The sequence below is a fragment of the Pan troglodytes genome, chromosome 3, assembly GCF_028858775.2.
Source record: "Pan troglodytes isolate AG18354 chromosome 3, NHGRI_mPanTro3-v2.0_pri, whole genome shotgun sequence".
NCBI classification, from domain to species: domain Eukaryota; kingdom Metazoa; phylum Chordata; class Mammalia; order Primates; family Hominidae; genus Pan; species Pan troglodytes.
The window spans coordinates 153394042-153410435 of NC_072401.2; the positions used below are offsets into that span (position 1 = coordinate 153394042).

The 16394-nt window shown below is 37.3% G+C and overlaps 1 protein-coding gene across 2 annotated transcripts in view; it reads left to right on the forward strand.

The window, feature by feature from the left end:
- Positions 1–16394, forward strand: part of FHIP1A (FHF complex subunit HOOK interacting protein 1A) — a 258682-nt gene that overhangs the window by 208857 nt on the left and 33431 nt on the right. For both annotated transcript variants that reach the window (XM_016952373.4, XM_016952372.4), the window contains one exon: positions 9038–9205. In XM_016952373.4, the coding sequence (XP_016807862.3) occupies positions 9038–9205 (168 nt within the window). The remainder of the gene's footprint in view (positions 1–9037; positions 9206–16394) is intronic.

Sequence of the window (16394 nt, forward strand, 5' to 3'; positions counted from 1 at the left end):
CCTCTCCATTACTTCTCTTCCATTGTAGGAAAGGAAATTAGCGTTATAAATTAAGCTTACATTGATCTCTGATTTGAAATGGAAAATTAGATATCTTTTTTTTTTTTAACTTCAACAAGTGCATGAGGGAGATAATGGTACCAAACGATTGGGTTCTTAAGCATCAGAATTATGAAAAGATAGAAAGGGTCCCACCCTCCCTACACACCGAGAATAAAAAAAAAAAACCCACACAAAACCCCACCTTATCTAAGGCAGCCAGGTGGTATTCATCTTGGAAACACATGCAGAGAGTGGAGGGAAGATGTGGTCTGAAAGTTGGTGTGAATCTTTTATTCTTTCCCTGCACTATCCTAAGAGAACATTAAAAATTTATCAGCAACAAAGGCCCTGCAAGATTTTCTTCAAGTAAGAAAACCAAAAAGCAAGGAAAACAGAGAAGGAGTTTAGTCTGTTTATCTTCTTGCTAAAATTTTCTCTCACCCCACACTAAGTTTTTTTTGAGGGCTTGCTGTCCCCTCATTTTTGTGTCTGACTTGCGTTTCAGGTGAGGTAAAGCAGGAATCATTCTGATGGGATACTCCTCTGTGATTATCCAGTGCCAGATGATGTGCAGCTCTGGGACAACAGAGAGAAATGACCAGAATAACTGCAATTATTGAATTTGTTTGGGCAGATATGTGTGTGTTTTCTGCCTTCCCATTGTATTGAGGTCTTTCCAGTGCTCATGGAAAATAAGCTAGGAGTGAAATCTGTCTTTTATCATCAGAGCTTGCTTTGTTACAGTTTTAGTGTCTAGGAAAATTGGTCTAAACTTAAATTCCACTCCCGAATGATACATTTAACCCATCAGGGAGATTGTGTGTGTGTGGCAGGGGGTGGGGGGGGGTGTGTGGGGGAAGAGTTGGGTGGGTTGCGTGGAATGGAATGGCAGGCATTAGATGCTGCGTTTTTGCAGTGGTTCTCAGATACTTCATTCTAGAGAAGCTGCTGGTTGGGGTTCTGGCCCATGGACCATTTCCCCTCTACTGTGGGTTTTAAAGTCAGTCTCATCAGCATTCAGTAGTATTGTCTTATTAATCAGGAAGATAAATAGGGAGAAGCCTGAGGAAGCATTTCTTTTTTTTTTTTTTTTTCCAGTGGATCACTTTTTGAGGTTGCCGTAATTGAAGAGCATGAAATGAGTTACGCTCTGCATTTTCAATGAAATGTTATTCACTATAAATGGAAAATTTCCCCTGCTGTTCAGGCATTGTAAAATTAATATAACTATCCTGCTAAGGAAGGCATCCCCAACATGGGCTGTTGGAAATCCAGTGTTTTTATTAGTAACAGGGCTGCTGATTTCCATCTTGACACATTTATTGATTACTCTGAGTACCTGGTGGTGCATCAGGTCCTTTGAGAATTCATGTTGCAGGTCAGTTGTAGTCATTTCTGCAGTAAGTTTGCAATCTTAAAGGATGAATATGTGTATTATGAAAACCGAGAAGGGGAACTGACAGCCTAGAAAAGGGGAGTCTGAGAGGTTTAATAAGAATTCTGGAATAGGAAAGTTGAGTTTTGGGGGGACAGGATTTCTCCATCACCACTTATTAAGATGAGGGCAGGGTAAGGTACAATTTAAATTACAGCAGGTGGAATCTCCCTTTATAATGAGGAGTACTTTCTTCTGATGCAAAAGATTATGAGCCTCGACTAAGCTGTGTTGCTGAAAGAAGCCATGTAATCTCTGTTTGAGTTTGAAAGAAGGGTGTCGTGGGTGTTTGTGTTTTGGCAGCCCAGCACCAGACCTGTTTTTCTTTCTAAGTCTGTCTCTCCAGCCTTCTGGTGATTCTGTGAGACACCCCTTCAGTAAGTATCTTTTCTGCTTGGACCATCTGGAGTTAGTTCTCATAAGATTGTTGGGACTCAAATAACTGAAACAATATGCTTAGAATAGTCCTTAGTTACATACTAGGTGCTCAGTAACTGGTCAGTGATGTTGTTTTTATTGTTTCTTAAATTGTAACCAAGAAGTTTGAATCAAAAAGGGACTCTGTGGAACAATTAGTAAACAAGAAAGAGAAGAACCAAGTGATCTTTGGAATACCCCTCAGATCTTCGTTTCTGAGCCAAAATGCCCCCATATTTCCTTGTTAATTATTACCTCAGGACCATGCTATGAATTACCTTTCTTATGGGTTATTTGGGTATTCAATAGTTAAACTTTATTAGATGAGGTTCAAGTATAATGGATCATATACTGCATTATACTCTAATAAATTATATCATAATGAAGCTGTAGGGTACAAATTATGCACACATAGTATAGGAAAGGAGGCTATAGACATAGCCATTTGCTGAATCCTCCAAGGAGAGAGGTTTATGATAAGCAAGCAAAAATAACTTTGGATGTGATGAAAGCAGTAACCCTTCAACTTGGCCAACCCTAGTTGCAGCATCGGCCCATTGGACATAGGACCATTTTTATTGGCAATGACAGCTTTATTCTTGTTCTGTCAGTATTGGTCAGCTTGTCCTGTGGGATTAGAATCAGGTTTAGATTGGCTAACATTGGCAAATACAGATGAAAATATGTTTTAGGGAGTTTCTGTGTCCCCTCTTAACCACAGCCTGTTCTAGGACACACTGAATCTTTGGGGCTGAGGTAGCCTATCCCTTGTGACCACCTCAAAATCTTCTGATTCTATAAAATGCCTGGGAGGGAATGGGGAGGGAGTGGAAATGGATGAGGTGTTCATTTTCTATAAGGGGGGGGGGTTGTACTTTTCCCCCTCCACCCCCGAAAATATGTACAGACAGGCAAATTTTGTTCTTTTGCCACCAACACTCCCGCCGACTTCCTGGTCCTTTTTTTTTTTTTTGCCTCAATTTGGCTTATTTTAAACTGATGACCCAAGTCAGGAAATAATAGCCATCCTTTACTGAGTCCTTTCTATGTGTTGAGATTTATGCACATTCTCTTTAATCCTCTTAATACTTTCAAAGATATTGATTATCCCCATTTTGCAGAGGAGGAAACAGGCTTAGATTAAATAACACAATAAAGGTTATAAAGGTAATAAATGTTAGGATTTGAACTCTAGTTTGTGTAGCTCCAAAGCCTCTCCTTTTTCTGAAAACCACTCTCTATTATCTTCCTCTCGCTGTTTTCCTCAAAACCTCATTTTCTGCTCAGAGCTGGCAACCGTATTCTCTGCAAGGCTAACATAACTTCTGGTATAGACCTCACATAAGTTCAGGTCTTAAGTAGAATTTCCTAATGCATTTGCCTTCTGCTTACAACAGCAAAACACTCAGAACTGTGTTTTGTTCATCTTTCTGTCCCCAGCACCCAGTACAGAGCTTTCACACCTGCATAAATGTTTGTTGAATAGGGCCATTCCTGATATGTTCCCATTGCGAGGAGGTATAGGAAAAGTTAGGAACCCCAAAGGGGCAGCATCCATAGCAGTTGACAATATTCATAACAAGGTAATCTGAACACTGAGAACAAAATGGGAAAAGCAGAAAAACAATCAACCAAATCCCAGATACTGAAGTTTGTACTTCGGGGACGGGTAGTCAGTGTTTATTCAGGTACCTCAAATTTGGGCCAGTTAAATGCATTGAGAGCAGCTCCAGGGAAGCAGCGCTCAGTGAGGAAGCCACATGGCCTTGGGAGCACCACCACTGCCTGTGGTGTGAGTGGCACTGCCTCCCACGTGTGCCTCTTGTACCAGGTTTTTCCCCAGGCAGACAGACCCCAGCTCCAAATTCCATTGGGGAGATGAGCGGTGTTTCACTATTCAGGGCCTGGAAGGACCCTGAAAAGCCGTTTGTTCACTGCTTCCCTTTTCTCCCAGAAGGTATAAATTTATTATACTAATATATTTAATGTATTACAGATCCATTGAAGAAATGCTGGGAGAAAAAGGGCAGAGATTGGCTTTTATTTTAATACACTTTCCTCAAAATATGTTACTGAAATCCTCATTGTAGCCAGTCTGTTTCCTCCTTCCTCAAATATTTTAGGAATAAATCAGCAAACTTGCTGACTTTGGCTGTCACCTCCATTCACCTCCCCAGCTGGCCTCTGGCGGTGCTAGCAGTGTAGCGTGTGGCCTAGAGGTCGGGGAGCAGAAGGGAGGCATAGGGGAGCTGACGGGAGGGAGCCGGAATCATCAACTGCAGACTATTTTCAGATCTGGAGTCATTGAACATTTTCTGTCCTGAATTTTTGGCTGAAACAGTAGAGCTGCTTGCTGAGAACCAGGGCGTCTGTCTTCCCTTTTGTACTTAAATGTTCTTCTTGGCGCTTCGTGTCCTTGGAGGGGAGAAGATGGCTGCAAGGAGCCTTTCCAGCTGCTGCCCTTGGCTGCAGGTGGGTGGATGTGCCTCCCACCTGTCCGTTGGCTTGGCTCTCTCTGGCAGCAGCGGGTAGGCTTGTAGCCTGTGTTCCCTGTTAAGACCCTTTCACTCCTGTTTCATGTGATCCAGTCTTGTCATTCTTTTCCCCTCTGCTGATTTCAGTGGGAGCTTCACTCTGGTTGGACCCATTGGGGCTGATGACTCACTGATAACCCAGGTGAACCAGCAGTTAGCTAGTTTTTTCCTCTGTTATCAAAGGAAAAGCCAAGGAAGGGTGGCTTCTAACTTGGAGAGGGTGCCACAGTCACCTGACCCCACTGCCTGCCACCTGCCTGAGTGACAGAAGGTAGGATCCATCTGTTTGTTCCAATGTGACTAGATCACAAAAAAACAATTAGCAGCTTGGAAATGTATTTTTCAGGACACACATAAACCTGCCATTACAGGGAGGATTCTGGTACTAATTTAGATGCAAATGGGATCGCCCAACTAGAGCTGATTACAGAAAGGTCAGAATGTCTATATGCTCAATTTCACTCATACGCTGTGCAATAAGTTAATGTGCTTCTGCAGTTGTGGGCATGATGGCTGGGTTTGGTTCTGGCTTTAATTTTTTTTAGAGAGCTTTGGTTTTATAGAAGTAGAATGTGATGCATGGTGTCACCTCCTCCCTTCCCACCCACCTCCTTTTTAAAAGAAAACACACCGTCCATTTTGCCTATTTCTGGGAAGCTTGAAATTCTAATAAAAAATAAAAACACACTTTTGGCGCTCTTAGCCTAAGACAAAAAAGAGTAGATTGACTGTAAATTCAGTTGCCATCCTGTTCAGAAAACGGATCTCACCTATGTGTGCACTTCTTCCAGGCCAGACCTTGATGGGTTATAGCCTGGAGCATAGGGAACTGGCGATGAGAACTGGTGGGTGAAAGCATGGCGTAGATGATTGTGAACTGTGCTCCTGTGGTGTTTTTCAGATGTTTTTGGCTACTGCTCACAGTCAGAAATAATATTTTGTATGTTTGCATATATATGTATATTTACTGAATTTGCAAGCAAAGCACATATATTTAATGTATCACATTATGTATATTTTCAACAAAATATGTATACACAAGTTTGACAAAACAGGACTTGCCCTTACTACATGCAGGGCACTCGAATATTTTCTGTTGGAATCTGGTCTAAACCATTAATGAAATAATAAACTGAATTCACTACCCACTTTTGGATTTCAAACTATAGTTTCAAAAACACCAGCTTAAGGGATTGGCGAAGATTCTCGGCATGAAGAAGGACCCGGACAAGGGCTATAGGAGTGTGGAGAAGATGGGCAGAGAAAGATTTATTTCCAAGGATGGACTAAACGGGACTCAATAGCAGTAAAGTCAAGTACCTGAGTCAGGCCTCTATTCTGGAACTTGGGTTGAAAAGTAATCACATAATAGTGCTTAAGCAGAGACATTCTTTAGAGTAACAACTGTTCTTATCTTAGGGATAATTACTCATTTGTGGACACTGAGTTTTCTTTAGGTTATTTCAGTCATTGTGGCCCACCTTTAGTATGAAATAACATTCTTAAGCTTTAGTATCCCTAAACTTTATTATTGCGTATGATATGGCAGTAAGGTAGAATGTCATTTACTGTTTCTATTAGTATTTCTATGTAAATTCGTAGCTACCTGCAATTCTTTATAGAACAAATTAAATAAATATTGATAGTCATCTCTAAGACAGAGGTCTTACTTATATTAGCAGCTGATTGTCCTCCATAATGGGTGCATGAAGAAGATGCTACTTTCCAGTCTTGCTAACACTTCTTTGGGGCATTAGCAGAAGATTTCGTTTTACATTCTGCACAGCAGAGCATCTTTTCCCTGGTGGTTTATTGTTAGCTTTCCAGTGATCACACTTAGGCTCTGGTCTCATCCTCGTTGAGGAGGTTGCCTATTTGGGGGGATTAGAGGAAGTTTCTGAAAGTAAGATAATGGGACAGGAAAAGATTTTCTGGTATAAAAAGCTCCTGAAGGCTCTGAGGATATGGTAGAAGGAAAAGATGGAAGAAGGGAGCCAGATTTTCCTGGTTTGGGTATTAGTTTAAGGTGAGTATGATCTGTTTATAAAAATATGCAACTTAATGCTTAATGGACTTGGGTTTTTAATATTTATAGCATGTTATATAAATGCTGTCCCTCCAAGTGCTTTCTTAAATCCTCTTAGCTTATAAATGACAGCTTTGATTTCTAAAAAGAAATGAAATATTTTCATTTATCCAGCCTAACAGTAGTAAACAATAGATACTTAATGCCCTCCTTTCATGTTAGCCCTCAAAGACTGAGACTTGTAGTCTAAGGAGTTGATTGCTGTGCTTTCAAGCTTACTAAGGTCATGTGTAACTTAAGGGGGGAAAAGCTGATGCTACATTATTGGTGCAAAGGCTGGAATTCTGTATAACATGTCAGTTCAGCAGTGTTCCATAGATAAGCTGAAAATATTGTGTTACAGAAACTACATACATGGCCTGTTTGGAATGATTATGCAACTTTTTTCTAGTGATCAAGGTTGTTGGGGAATTAGATTTTTGCCTAAATCATTTAGGATTAAGTTTCTGCTAAAGGATCCCAAGTTTGCAGTAGTGAAGTGGATGTGAGCTAATGTAGGGTTGTTGTGAGTCATTTCCCCCTTAGCTATGATTGGTGACATCAGTTATTACAGAGATCTTTATAAAAAACGTCTCTACTCTCTGGGGCCTTCAGGACACATGTAGAGGATAAAGGATAATTAAAAGTTAAACTAAACTCTGGCAAATATAAATCACTAGATCTTTGGGGCTATCATTCACTCAGGAAGAAGTACGTTCTATGTGCCAGGCTTTGTGCATTGCATTGAGGTAATAAAGAAAAGACACAGTGTGCATCCCAGGGCAGCATTAGGAGTGCTTCATATATGGGACTAGAAAACATCAGGAAACACAAAGACGGAAGTAGTTTGTTTCAGAAGCAGGGGCAGACCATGAAAAGCACTCTTCCCGGTGCAATTTATTTGTTAAATGTTTGATGGTTGCCTATTTCTGTTGCTATATATGGGCCACAGAGAGCTCTTTACAGTTGGTCAGATGACATAGTGGTGTATTGAATGTCTGAGAGCTTGCATTGTTGGCACCGAGCTAGGGGAAGGGGATTTGCGCTATGATATGTACTCAGACCACTGTGGAATGACTTCTCGTTAGATACTAATGCACTGGATAAGCATGCCTTGCTTAGATAAAGAAAACAGACACACTGACTTGGTAATATCTTATCCACCTGGGCTCATCTATCCAGAAGAAAGCTGAGCACCAATAACTTTTTAAAAGTAATTTAAACTGCCAAAATAGATAGCTCCAAGCCTTTATGCACAGATGCATCCACTCAGGGCTCATCTACACTTATGTAGCAGATCTGGACATCTGGTTTCTAAACTAATCTGTGGATTTTAAAAGCCAAAAATTAAAAGGGGAAGAGGAATGGAATATAAAAGGAATGGCCCAGTAACCATAAGATAATGTGACAACTGACACTTTTAAAGGAAGAGAATGAAAGAAGATTTTAAAAAATGGAAAAGGGAAAATAATCACTCAAAAAGTATTGCCATCTGTTTTGTTTAAAATCGAGTGCATTTGACTCATGGTGGAGGGATTGCTAAGATTTCTAGGGTGTGTGGTATTAGAATCTGAAAGTTTGAACTATTTCTCTGGTGGTTTTCACGCATTCAGGTGTGGCTGTTTCTTTATGCTTCTGCGGGGCAATTGATGACCCTGGGAATGACCTCTATTCATCAAGAGATGGTGTATTCTCATCTTAGGAGGACAAAGATGTATATGCTAGCTCTTAAAATACTCCCAATAAAAATGGTTAAGGTTAGAATTTTGATACTTGAAGCATCAAATCCTCGGCTTCTTGAAAAACTTGGCTCTTCAGAGTCTTATTCACTGAAAAATTGACATTTTACTGCATGAGAAAATTACACCAGGTAGCATATATTAATTTGTTATAAAAAAGTCACAGTTACTTTATAAGCAGTAAGTTCTTATAGTGCTTTATAAATAACATTTTATGTGTATTATTCAGTTATAAAACATTTGACATGCAGCTCTCCAGAAACACATCTGAACATCTGTAGCACTTTGTGTCTGTACTGCTCCTTTGCAACTTATATTATCGTTTTGCTTGTTATAGCTCATCTTTCTGGACATAAGGAATGTTATGTTTTCAGCTCCTCGTACATAACAGGTCCCAATAAATGTTTATTGAATGACTAACAAATAAACAAGTTATTCCGGGCTTTCTAATTAATCCTTTACTAACCATGTAAATACTTTCCATTATCTTTTTTCTTCATTTTTGATTACACTCTAAAATCTTTATGGTATTTGAACTGCATTTGATGATTAGAGTTACCAGAACACTTGAATTGATTCTTTATGCCTTTCTTTTTCCTTATTGAATTAAAGGGCGGAAACAGCATGAGGTATTGTGGAATGTGAATAGGTTATGGGCTTCAATAAAGCTCTGAAGTGTGTTTTCGTGGGCAGGCGTGTTCTTGCCTTGATGATGTCACTGTGGTGAGGCTGGGGACCACGGGAGAGGCGTGTATCACAGCATCAAAAGGATGCTCACCTGTGCTCACTCCGTTGTTGGTCCTAGGTGACTGTGGAAGAGGTCATGACCACAACTGCATATCTGGACCTTTTCCTGCGCAGCATCTCCGAGCCAGCACTACTTGAGATCTTCCTCCGTTTTATCCTATTGCACCAGCATGAGAATGTCCACATCCTAGACACTCTCACGAGTCGAATCAACACCCCGTTTCGGGTAAGGAGAGCGCCAGAGGAAGGGAACTTACAACTCAGAACAGATTTCAGGAGAGTTTTTTTTGGGAATGAAATTATGAATATTCTCTTTTGCTCTCTCTTTTTTTTTCTTTTTTTTCTTTTGGTTGTTGTTGTTTTGTGGCCATTACCTTCTTTGTATTTGGGTAGAGATGAATGGAATAATGCATTTTGCTCTCAGGGATCCTTCTGTCAAGAGGTGACACTTACTGCCTTTCCTAGGACATCTTTCGCTATTTCTCTGTTTTAGCACTTTCTTCTGTGGAACTAGCAGAGTGCACTTCTGCGGGGGCAAGATGCAGGGGAACATGTGGGCTTAAGCATAGATAAAGCCAAGGAACCAGAGTGCATCAAGTCTGGGTGTTAGAGATCATATTCCTGTCCATGAGTTTTCTTGAAATGGAAGTTTGGAAAGTTGTGAATTTGGGTGGTCATTCTTCATTTTGAAGCTCTGATTAACTTGAAAAATACTCTTCCCCAAAGGCTGTCTCTATTTAATTGCAATTCTTGTTTTAAAAGCAAAAGAATGAGAATGTATATATCATTCGGTTTGCAACATATATAGAGATGATATATAACAATAATTGCACAAAGGGGGGAAGAGGGAATAGACTTATATAGGAGTAATATTTCTATATTTCACTAGAGCTAATTTAATATAAACTTGAAGTAAATTCTGATAAGTTAAAATATATACTAGAAGCCCTAGAGCAACCACTAAGAAAATAACTAAAAAAAAGTGGAAAAAATCTTTTAAAGGAATTAAAATGTTATACTAGAGAAAATATTCAATTAGCACTACACTTATCAGCAACATAATACACATTCTCCTCAAATGTACATGGAATATTCTCCAAGACAGACCATGTGCTAGGCCATATAACAAGCCTCAGTGAATTTAAGAGGATTGAAATCATGCAAAGCATGTTCTCTGATCATGATGGATGGAAATTAAAAAATTATTGACAGAAATTTGGGAAATTCACAAGTATATGGAAATTGACACACTTCTAATCAGTGGGTCAAAGAAGAAATCACAAGGGAAATGAGAATTTACTTTGAGATAAATGAGAATGAAGACAAAATATACCCAGACTTATGAGACACAGTGAAAGCACTGTTTAAAGGGAAATATATAGTTGTGAACACATATGTTAAAAAAAAGAAGAAAGAGCTCAAAGCAGTAACCTAAGCTTCTACTTTAACACACTGGAAAAAGAAGAGCAAACAAAGCAGGCAGAAAGAAAACAATAAAGATTAGAGCAGAAATTAATGAAATAGAAAATTTTAAAAATAGAGAAAATAGGTGAAATAAAAAGTTGGTTCTTTGACAAGATTCACAAACCTTTAGCTAGGCTGAGAAAAAAAGAGGGAAGTCTCAAATTACTAAAATGAGAAATGAAAGAGGTGGATATTACTATCAACCTTACAGAAATAAAAACGATTAGGACCATGAGCAACTATATGCCAAAGGATGACTTAGATGAAATAGACAAATTCTAGAAAGACACAAACTTATGAAATGGAAGATCTAAATAAATTTATATCAAAATAAGATTAAAATAGAAATTAAAAGAACTACTCACAAAGAAAAGCCCAGACCCAGATGGCCTCACTGGTGAATTCTATCAAACATTTAGGCACTAGTTAAAAAGTGATGTCAGCAAAATGGTGGAATAGGAAGACCCAGGCCCTTATTCCCTCACAGAGAAACCCACTTAACAAAAATTTATGACCAAACTGCCTTTGTAAGAACTTCAGAAACTTTGTAAGAACACCAGTTAAGAGGTTGTAGCACAAAGCCAAGAAGAGACATATTGAAGTGTGCAGGAAAATTGGTGGCATTATTCCCTGCTCTAGCCATGTCCCCTCCCCAACACAGTGTGGCAAGATCCAGAGAAAACTCCAACTACTGACTTTTACTTTGTGAGGGAAAGAAAAGTGTGAATTGCTTGCTTCACATTACTTCTTATGTTCTGTCTGCTTATTGGGAAAAGAGGAATAAAGTAGCTGTAAGACACACAGAAAACAACAAAATGGAAATAGTAAGTCCTTCCACCTCAGTAATTATTTTAAATGTGGATGGATTAAACACTCCAGTCAAAAGATATAAACTGGCTAAGTAGATTAAAAACAAGATCCAAGCATATACTGTCTAAAAGACACTCACTTTCGATCTAAGAACATGCATAAGCTGAAAGTCAAAAGATGGAAAAATATATCCTATGCAAATGGTAACTAAAAGAAAGCAGAGGTGGTTGTACTTATATTTAAAAATTAGACTTAAAGAGACAAAAAAGGACACGAGATAAGGAATGACATTATGTAATGATAAAAGGGTCAATTCACTAGTAAGATATAAATATTATATATAATACATGCATGTAAAAATTATATATATGTGTATATATATATGCATGTAACATCAGAGTTCCCAAATATATGAAGCAAACATTGACAGAATTACAGAGAGAAATAGACAGCTGCACAATAATAGTAGGAGACTTCAATGCCCTACTTAAATAGTGGATAAAAATATCAGACAGAAGATAAAGAAGGAAACAGGATTTGAACAACACTGTAAGCCAGTTGGACCTGACAGACATATACCAAATACTCCACCCAGCAATGGCAGGATATACATTCTCCTCAAGGGCACATGGAACATTCTCCAGGATAGACCACTTGTTAGGTCACAAAACAAAGTTTAACACATTTACAAAAATTGAAAGCACACAAATAATTTTTTTCTAACTGCAATGGAATGAAACTAGAAATAAATAGCAGAAGGAAAAGTAGAAAAAATTATGAATACATACAAATTAAACAACACATTCTTGGGCCAAAGAAGAAATCACAAGGGAATTTAGAAAATATCTGGAGACAAGTGAAAATGAAAGCACAATATACCCAAACTTATGAGGTGCAGTGAAAGCAGTACTAAGAGGGAATTTTATAGCTGTAAACACTTAGGTTAAAAAAGAAAATCTTGAAGCAACAACCTAACTATACATCTTCAGGAACTAGACAAAGAAGAATGAACTAAACTCAAAGTTAGCAGAAGGAAGGAAATGATAAAGATCAGAGCAAAAATCAATGAAATAAAGAATAGAAAAACCAATGAAACCAAGACTTGGTTTTTTAAAACAACAGCAATAATATTGATTGACCATTAGCTGGATTAACTAAGAAAAAAGAGAGATGACTCAAATAACTAAAATCAGAAATGAGAGAGGTGACATTACACCTTATGCCACAGAAATAAAAAAGAGCATACCACAAACAATTGTACACCAACAAACTGGATGACCTAGAAGACCTAGATACATTCTTAGAAACATATAGCCTATCAAGGCTGAATCATGAAGAAATAAAAAAAAATCTGAACAGACTTGCCTCAAGTAAGGAGATCAAAGCTGTAATGATAATTGAAAAATCTTAAAGAAAAACCCAGGACCAGATGGCTTCACTCTAGTGGTCTACCAAACATGTAAAGAAGAATTAACATCAGTCCTCCTTGAACTCCTAAAAACCTGAAGATCCAGGAACATTTTCAAACTAATTTTATGAGGCCAGTGTTGCCCTAATACCAAAACTAGACAAAGATACTTCAAGAAAACTAGAGGCCAGTATCCCTGATGACTGTTGATGCAAAAATCTTTAACAAAATACTAGCAAAAAGCATTAAACAGCACATGGTAAGGATTGTATAACATGACCAAGTGTGACTTATTCCTAGAATGCAATGATGCTTCACCATATGAAAGTCAGTCAGTGTAATATACCACATTAACAGAATGAAGGACAAAACCCACAGCATCATCTCAATTGATACAGAAAAAGCGCTTGACAGATTCCACACCCTTTCATGATAAAAGCACTCAACAAACTAGAAATATAAAGAAACAACTACAACATATTAAAGGCCTTATATGAAAAGCCCACAGCTAACATCTTACTCAATGGTGAAAGACTAAAAGCTTTTTCTCTGAAATCAGGAACAAGGCAAGGATGCCCACTTAGAGGTCCTAGCCAGAGCAATTAGGCAAGAGAAAGAAATAGAAGGCATTTAAATTGGATAGAAAGAAGTTAAATTGTGTCTGTTTGTAGACAACATAATCATATATATAGAAAACCCTAAAGATGTCACCAAAAAACTGTTAGAACTAACAAGCGAGTTCAGTAAAGTTACAGGATACAAAGTCAACACACATAAGTAATTTCTATATATTAACTATGAACAATTCGAAAAGGAAATTTTAAAAAGTTCTTTATAATAGCATCAAAAAGAATAAAATACTTAGGAATAAACTTAACTGAGGAGGTGAAAGACTTGTGCACTGAAAACTACAAAACATTGAAAGAAATGAAAGAAGAACAAATAGAAAGACATTCCGTGTTCATGGATTGAAAAACTTATTTTCATTAAAATGGCCATATTACTCAAAAGCAATCTACAGATTCCATGCAATTTGTAACAAAATCCCAATGGCATTTTTTGGGCAGAAATAGAAAAAAAATCCCAAAATTTATATGAAATCTCAAGGGACCCTGAATAGCTGAAATAATATTGAAAAAGAAGGAAAAATTTGGAGAGCTCACATTTCCTTAAAACGTACTACAAAGCTATAGTAATAAAAAACAGTGTGGGACTAGCATAAAGACCAATGAAACAGAATAGGAAACAGAATGAAACAGAAATGAACCGTTGTATTATGGTCAAATGATCTTTGACAAGGGTGCCAAGACTACACAATAGGAAAGGACGGTTTCATCAACAAATGGTAATGGTAAAACTGGATATCCACATGCAAAAGAATGAAGTTGAACCCTTACTTTACACCATATAAAAAAATTAACTCAAAATGTATCAAAGACCTAAACATGAGATCTGAAACTACAAAACTCCTAGAAGAAAACATGGAGGAAAACTTCATAGCAATGGATTTTGTAATAATTTCTTGGATATGACACCAGAAGCGTAGGGAAAAATAAGACAGATGGGAGTACATCAAACTTAACAACTTAGGCATATCAAATGAAATAATCAACAAGATGAAAGGGCAACCTACAGAATGGGAGAAAATATTTATGAGTCATATATCTGATAGGGGGTAGTATCCAGAATATATAAAAAGTTCTGTAACTCACCACCAACCAAAAACCCAAATAATCCAACTTAAAAATAAACAAAGTACTTGAATATTTCTATGAAGAAGACTTACAAAGGACCAAAAAACATATGAAAAGATTAGAGAAGTACAAATCAAAACCACAATGAGATATTATCTCATATTCATTAGGGTGGCCACTATCCAAAAAACAGAAAAAATTAGTGTTGGTGAGAATGTGGAAATACTGGAACCTTTGTGTCTTGTTTATGGGAATGTAAAGTGGTGCAGCTATTATGGAAAACAGCATGGAGGTTTCTCAAGAAATTAAACATAGGATTAGTACATTATCCAGCAATCCCACTTCTGGGTATATATCTAAAAGAATTTAAAGCACGATCTTGAACAGATATTTGTACACCCATGTTCATTGCAGCATCATTCACAATAGCCAAGAGGTTGAAGCAACCTAGATTGTCCATTGATGGATGAATGGATAAGAGAGTATGTTATATATATACAATGGAATGGAATGTTATTCAACCTTAAAAAAAAGAAGGAAATCTTGTCATATGCTACAACACGGATGATCTTTGAGGGTATCATGCGAAGTGAAGTAAGCCAGTCACAAAAAGACAAACTGTAGGATTCCACTCATGTAAGGGATCTAAAATAGTCAAACTTAAAGAAACAGAGGGTAAAATGCGGTTTCCAGGAGCTAGGTGGTAGGGAAAATGGGGAGTTGTTCGGTGGTTACTGAGTTTCAGTTTTGCAAAATGTAAATGTTTTAGAGATCTGTTGCACAACAATGTGAATATAGTTACCACTAGTGATTTGTATGCTTAAAAATCATTAAGACGTTAAATTTTATGTTATGTGTTCTTTATCAATTTAAAAAATGAATAATTAATACAAATTCTTCACAGACTCTTTCAAAAATTAGAAGAGGAGGAAATACATCTCAACTCATTCTATGAAGCCAGTGTTATTCTGATTCCAAAACTAAACAAAGACACCACAGGAAAACTCTACACTAACATCTACTATGAATATGGGCTCCCCAATTCTCAATAAAACACTAGCAAATGAAATCTAGAATAAATAGAAAGGATTATACACTATGATCGAGTGGGATATATCAAACTAGGATTGTAAAGCTGGTTTAAAGTCTGAAAATCAATTAATGTAATACATCGTATCAAGATAAAGGAAAACATCATGATTATCAACAGCATACTCAACAAACTAGAAATAGAGGGGAACTTCCTAGCAATCTGATAAAGGGCATCTATGAAAAAGTCAGAGCTAACATTATACTTAATAGTGAAGAATGTTTTTCACTAAGATAAGGAAGAAGATAAGATATCTTCTCTCCTCAATTCTATTCAAGATGGTACTTAGTTCTAGCCAGGGCAATTAAATAAGAAAATGAAATAAATGCATTTATATTAAAAGTAAAATAATCAGTATTTGTAGATGACATGCTCTTGTATGTAAAAAACTAAGGAATGCACTAAAATTGTTAGAATGAATGAGTCTAGTAAGGTTGCAGATACAAGATTAATGTACAAAAATCAATTTACAATAACATCAAAAGAATAAAATATGAATAAATTTTTACAAAAGAAGTGCAAAACTTGTGCTGCAAAAACTATAAAACATTGTTTAAATTAAAGAAGACCTAAATAAAAGGGAAAATACCCAATGTTCATAGACCAGAAGACTTAATATTGTTAATATAGGAATACTCCACAAATCGATCTACAGTTTCAGTGCTTTTCTAAAAAACTCCTATCTGGCCTATTTGTTGAAATAGATAAGCTGACTCTAAAATTCATAGGGAAATGCAGTGGACCCAGGATAGTCAAAACAAACTTGAAGAAACAAGTTGGAGGACTCACCGTACCTGGTTTCAAAACTTTCTACAAAGCTACAGTAATCAAAGCAGTGTGGTGCAGGATAGACATACAGACCAGTGGAACAGAATTGAAAATCCAGAAATAAACTCATATATCCATGGTCAATTAGTTTTCAACAAGATTTCAAGACCACTCAGTGGGA